The sequence below is a fragment of the Vanellus vanellus genome (assembly GCF_965231255.1).
Source record: "Vanellus vanellus genome assembly, chromosome: 1".
Classification (NCBI taxonomy): domain Eukaryota; kingdom Metazoa; phylum Chordata; class Aves; order Charadriiformes; family Charadriidae; genus Vanellus; species Vanellus vanellus.
Window position 1 is genome coordinate 120,579,608 of NC_138905.1, and position 6,000 is coordinate 120,585,607.

Sequence of the window (6,000 nt, forward strand, 5' to 3'; positions counted from 1 at the left end):
GTGGTGGGAAGACATGCGACAGTGATAAAACTACTTACAGTCAAGCTAGCTGCAGCAGTGGCACAACCAACCTACGTGCTGCCATTCACCGATGGTGAAATTGAAACCAGGGCACAGAGCTGATGCCCAGTCCTGACGACAAATAGCATTCACAAACCACTGGACCTGGGACAGTTTGGAGTGAGGAAGAAGGGGTTTAGTCATCTCTCAAAATGGGGGAGATAATTCACCCAGTAAGTAAAACACAGTCATAGTGCACACACAAATGAAATCCTTGATTTCATTGAAGATGCCACACAACTTTTTAATATATATTCTCTACAGAAAGTCACATTTTTTTCTTTTGTTTGTGTATGGGAGCACCCAGCCAAACTGGTTTCAGAGCGCTATAGGTGAGATGCAGGAAGTTGTCATCCGACTCAGCTTCATCTCCGCCTTGCCTTGTCTATGCAGAGATACCTTAGGGGGAGCTGCAAAACAGCTCAGCCCGGGGTTGTCTCAAGACTGCATCATGATAAGAACTGAAACCAAATGGCCCTTAACAAACAAAATGCCCTGAGTCCCATCCCATCACTATTCCTGTGACTTTGAGCGCTAGACATCACAAATTGGCAACAGAGATTTAGCTAACACACCACCAGAGGTAAACATCCCAGATAGTGTAATCCACTCAGGCATAATCCTGCACCCTCACAGAATCAAGAAATAAAAACCACAAGGTTTGGGGAGAAAAATGAGGAATCTTCCAATGATACAGCTGGCCACTAGGCGATTTGTCCCCTGCCTTGTCCAGGACGCTGTACAGGGTAACTTCCCAGGGATTGAGTGACCTTACTTGAGAGAGAGGGTAAGTGACGAAGAAACATACATATGGTATATGGCATGCTATTAAGTTTGTGATTGATGCACTCTTTTGAGGTATTAATGTCTAGTGCGCTTGTGGTTTGTGTTGTTACTTGTCAGGATCATTTGTAGGTTGCAATAGTGTATTCTCTAATTTCTTTTAAACTGCAACAGTGTAATCGCCATTGTACTCATAGAACTTGCAATAGTGACATATTGGACCTGCGAGTGAAGTCCAAATAAATTGTTAATTTGAACCTCTCAGTGAAGTCCTTTTTCCCGTTTCATCACAGTTTGTTTGTGGTATAACTTAGATTCAGGGGTCTGTTCTAATACTGTGTATTTATGACTGCTACTACAGTTTTTATGGACTTCTACAAGTAATAGTTACACTTAGTCTCCTGCATACCTTTTCTTCCTCACTCATTTTGAGGTATCTCCTTTCTATTTATTGGTACAGAACTCTTAAGAATATGTAGATAACTTTGTTACCAGCCTTAGGTTAACATCAATTTAAAGGTTGTGAAAGAGTGATTTTTTTTTTTTTTTTTTTTGAGCCACTTGTTCTGCATTTGGTATCTGTTTTTACTGCAGTAATACCAGAATAACCTTTTAGAAGACAGATCTGTAATTATTCCAGCTTTGAGAGGACTTTAATAGGCAAATAGTGAGCGCAAATGAAAAAGACTTGATGAAAGCTCTTTTTCTCCCTGTTTAATTCCGTTAATTAATTGAATGCCTTTATAGAGAAGGTAAAATAGTTTCAAAAAGGTGTTAAACTAAAAAACACAGAACAAAGAACCAGCAGGCTTGACTATGAAAAAATGCAGAATTTTAGGTCTCTGTTAGAAAGCAACCTTCCTAGAGCAGTCAAGTGCTGAAACAAATACGAGTCATGGGGTCAAACAACAGAACTTATTTTAAGGTGTTCTTTCCATTTATGGAAAAGAGTTTTTTGTGCAAAAAGAAGTCTAATGACTATAACCGGCACGTGTTTCTGTTAAAAAAAAAAAAATAAAATAAAAAAAAAAATACACTGCATTATGTATAGATTATATAATCCATTAAAAGCAGTGAATTTTGTATTTTCAGACTGATGGCACTTATTTAAAGCAGTCGTGTTTCTACCACTAACTTTAAGCTATACTTTTGTACAACTTAGAGCTGTCCAACAGCTGTGCATTTTTTTTAGCAAAGCAAGAGTAAGTTAAAGGAACAGTTTGCATATGTGCTGTTTCAAACAGGTTGTCTATACGTAGTACAGATTAAAGAGCACCTTTGTGCAATACTTTTACCTAGGTAAAGCAAATTAAGATAAATTGATAGAACCCTGCAGTTCCCTAGCATGACCGAATGCGTCATAATTCATGCTGCAAATGCTTGAGAGTTCTGCTCAATTTATTTTAATCACTCTTTTTCCTGTGAAACCTGTTTATTTCCTAGGCAAAACAAGGCAGACCTCCCATCGGTGATCCAGCTGTTGTCATGTATTCCTCTGCACCCGCACATCCTAATTTACTTCCTGCATTTTCAAGTTCTGAAGACTCAGGTCCAACACATGCTTCATTTAATGCACAGGCCGGAGTTAAGGCAGCATATGCAAATTCTAAGTCTTGTTCTGCAAGTGGTGGGTCACTGAAAACACACTCCAAACCTCTGGAATGTTCATATTCTGATAAAGTTTCAGCAAGTTGCCCATCAGGGATTTCTGGAAGTAATACTCAGAATGTCCAGCTAAACCAGACCCACCGAGATGACTCAGCTATACAACAAAGGCCTTCTGGACTTCCAAAGAACAAAACGCTTCCAAAAGTATTTGAAAACATTATTGTGCATCTACAGAGTATATTCCCAGACTATAGCAGGTATGTTTTTTAATGCGTGTAATGTTATGCTGGATAACAGGAGTTCCGAACATCCAATGATAAAATACAAAAACAATTGCTTTCATAGTAGGTGGCTTCTAGTTCATGAAAACAGTAATATTAGTTGTTCCCCTCCCTCCCCTCCCATTCAGAGACATTCCTTAAAGGAATAGGCCTACGGTGTTGGTTTATGTGTTTTGGGTTTTTTTTCCAATTAGAACCACCAGCAAACATAATAACAATAAATTTTATTGTTTGGGGTTTTTTGTGATTCAGATAGCTAGATCCTAGTTTATTCAGAGGTATTGGAAGCAGGTATTTGCTATAGTTCATTTGAGCTGTTAGTATCTTTTAAAGCACCTACTGCTGTGAATCAAACATGGAAGCTACAGCGTTCTCTAATGTTGATCATGGCCATAGTATTGCCAGTCAGTAATCGTGTCTTTCTTCTTTTTCCCTTCAGTTCAGACTTTATTAGCTTCATAAAAGACGTACAAAGAAGAAATGGGAATACATTGTCAGGTTTGAGCTTCGATGAAATTCTAAGCAGAGTAACAGAACTCATTCTGGACCAGCAAAATAAGGTACTGTGGTGTATGTAGTTGTTGCCTTTTCTGCTGTGCATCTCTGACAGAGGAAACGGTGCAGCACAGTTCAGGAAAGAATGCAAACTTTCCTCTGCTGTCAAGCTCTGAAATACAAACTTACTCAAAATTATTTTCCAATACCTGTCCAGGCACCAACTTCAACAGGGAGACCTGTGACATCAGTGGCCTCTGCTTCACCAGCGCAGACTGGAACTCGGCATCAGGAAGTACCTGCAGGAGAAAATGTGCCCAGCCCGCCCAAGGCAAGACCAACGCATAAAAACACCTCGAGTAAAAGTCCATCTCAGACAAATCTCCAGCCCTGGGGAAATGTTGGAGCAACACCTAAATCTAAATGGAAAAAACTAGACTATACAGTAAGTTCTCCACTGCTTCAATGAATGTGAAGTGATTGTCATGTACTTCATGTAAGACATGAAATAATCAAAGTATTGCTGAAAAAAATAACTGACTTGTTCATTTTGTGTACAAAAGCTTAAATATACTTGGTTAAAATTATTAACATTATTAACTTATTAGAATTTGCTGATCAGTTGTTGCTAGCTTTCAAATAACTTAACATTTTATGTGTAGGCCTCCAGTGATGATCCTTGTACAATATGTCACGATGAACTAAGCAGAGACTCATGTGAACTAGAATGCGGGCATCGTTTTCACAGAGAAGTAAGGATTTTTGTTCTTAGCACTAAGATGCAAACGTTTACAAACTCTGTTCAGTTATGCCATCATTCCACTTTCTAAAAGTAACCCTCCTCCCCCTTATCCTTCAGTGCTTAAAGAACAGTGCACAGTTCTTTTTTGCATACTTTGTACACCAAGGCTTGCTATATATGCCCTCTTACTGTGTCAGAAAGTTTACAGTTTGGGATTTTGAACTAAAATGATAACTCACTATAAACCCTGCATTTACTGCCTGATAGCGGTTGCATGTATAACTGTATGTAGTGAGAAAGTCAGAATTATGTTAGAATAACTTGGTACTTCTGTCCGTGACCTTTTCCCACTACCTTACTTGTTATTGCAGAATAGGTGCAAATGTAAATTGATCAGCACGGTGTCAGATTTGGAGAACAGTTTTCTAATGGCAAATTTTAGTAACCTAGAACATGTCGGAAAAATTGCTTACCTATTAGTGACAATAACTAACATACTTAAGCTGAACTCTTTAAACTTTGAAACTTTGTTTCCTCAACATCATCTCCCTATTCTTGCAGTGCATTAGAACATGGCTTAAGCAACATTCGAGTACCTGCCCTATCTGCCGCGTTCATGCTCTGTTACCTGAAGACTTTCCTGAGCTTCCTGCACGGAACAGATACGCCTAAACCTTGTTTTATGTGACAACATTATAATAAGATGCAAAGCAGTTGCAGAATAACCACCATGGTGAGGAACAGAAACATGATGCCTAGAAAGAGACAGAACATATTGACAATGGTAGTAGGACTCGGACTGATTCAGTATATAACACTTGGTATTAAGCCACAAGATGCTGGAGCTGCCATGGCACCTGCAGAATCAAGTGAGCATACTCCAAGATCCAGCACTTTTCCTGGTTGTTGCCTAAAGTGCATGAAGCTGATGCAGTTCAGAGGTCGGCAGCAGACACAACTTAGGGTAGGGTCTTTTTGGCTATGGGATATTTAATCTACTGCATCTACTTTTCTCAAAGGATGGTGCATAATTCATGCACAGAGGGGACTTTCATTCAGAGCTTGCACAACACTGAACATAAATTCTAATATCAAACAAGTAGGTGACCTGGATGACAGACTAGCAGAATTTGGAACAGCCAAGACATTGCCTTTCTCTGGCGTAAACTGCAGGATTCAAATTGGACTCGTGATCATTATGAATGTAGCTCGTATAATTGCAGCTCCTTTCTCTGCATAAATCCATAGCTAATAATTCAAATTGTTTAAATAATGACTTTTAGTAATATTTTGAAGCAAGAATTTTTAAGTATTCATGTGATTCTTTCTGTTTGCATATCATTGAGTTGGAATACACGGCTCAATTCTTTAATCTTGAAATACGGTTTGAATTTCCCTCATCGCTGAAAAGCTGATTTGTTTCCATCAGAATTACAGGATTTTTATTTTTGACAAAGCAATGCTGCATCTGTATTCTGTGCATGAATGCTTATCAACAGCGTGAGGTGCAGAATACAAACAGCTGAAAGAACAGTTATCCTATTGCTTTAAAAGTCTGGCCTTGCCAGAGTACCTTCATCGCTGTAAAATTTGTCTCCAATAGCCAAAAGACCAGGACTAGAGCCTGTACAGCTTAACCACTCTGAAAACAAAATGTGACTGTTGTTTGGATACAAGCAGTATTGATTATATGAGATTAAGTTAGCTAATTCTAAGGATCATTTGTTCCCCCAAGTGAGTATGTACCTCCAGATGAAGTTTTAAACTACTTTGTGATTCATCAGTATATTAATTGGCACCTGGATCAAAAATAAAATACTCCTGCAGCTGATGTGGGGTTTTTGTGTAATATTTTTGCTAAGTCTGAGTTACTGGTGAGTAATCTACTGTATACTAGAGAGCTAATTAGGTCCTGCACTGCTCAGCATTACAGCACTTGCATCCTTTTCAGCTGCCCTTACTTCCTTGGACTGGGGGATATGTATATATCACCTTCTTAGCTTTTCACAAAAGCAACCTAGGACACTGTTC

At 38.8% G+C, this 6,000-nt stretch overlaps 1 protein-coding gene across 1 annotated transcript in view; it reads left to right on the forward strand.

The window, feature by feature from the left end:
- The window catches only part of TTC3 (tetratricopeptide repeat domain 3), a gene marked incomplete at its 5' end in the record, with an annotated part of 69,743 nt that extends 63,925 nt beyond the window's left edge, over nucleotides 1-5,818 (forward strand). The window contains 5 exons of the mRNA XM_082489473.1: nucleotides 2,287-2,708; nucleotides 3,172-3,292; nucleotides 3,445-3,672; nucleotides 3,890-3,979; nucleotides 4,531-5,818. Coding sequence (XP_082345599.1) covers nucleotides 2,287-2,708; nucleotides 3,172-3,292; nucleotides 3,445-3,672; nucleotides 3,890-3,979; nucleotides 4,531-4,641 — 972 coding nt within the window. The 3' untranslated portion in view covers nucleotides 4,642-5,818. The remainder of the gene's footprint in view (nucleotides 1-2,286; nucleotides 2,709-3,171; nucleotides 3,293-3,444; nucleotides 3,673-3,889; nucleotides 3,980-4,530) is intronic.
- Nucleotides 5,819-6,000: the final 182 nt, after the last annotated feature.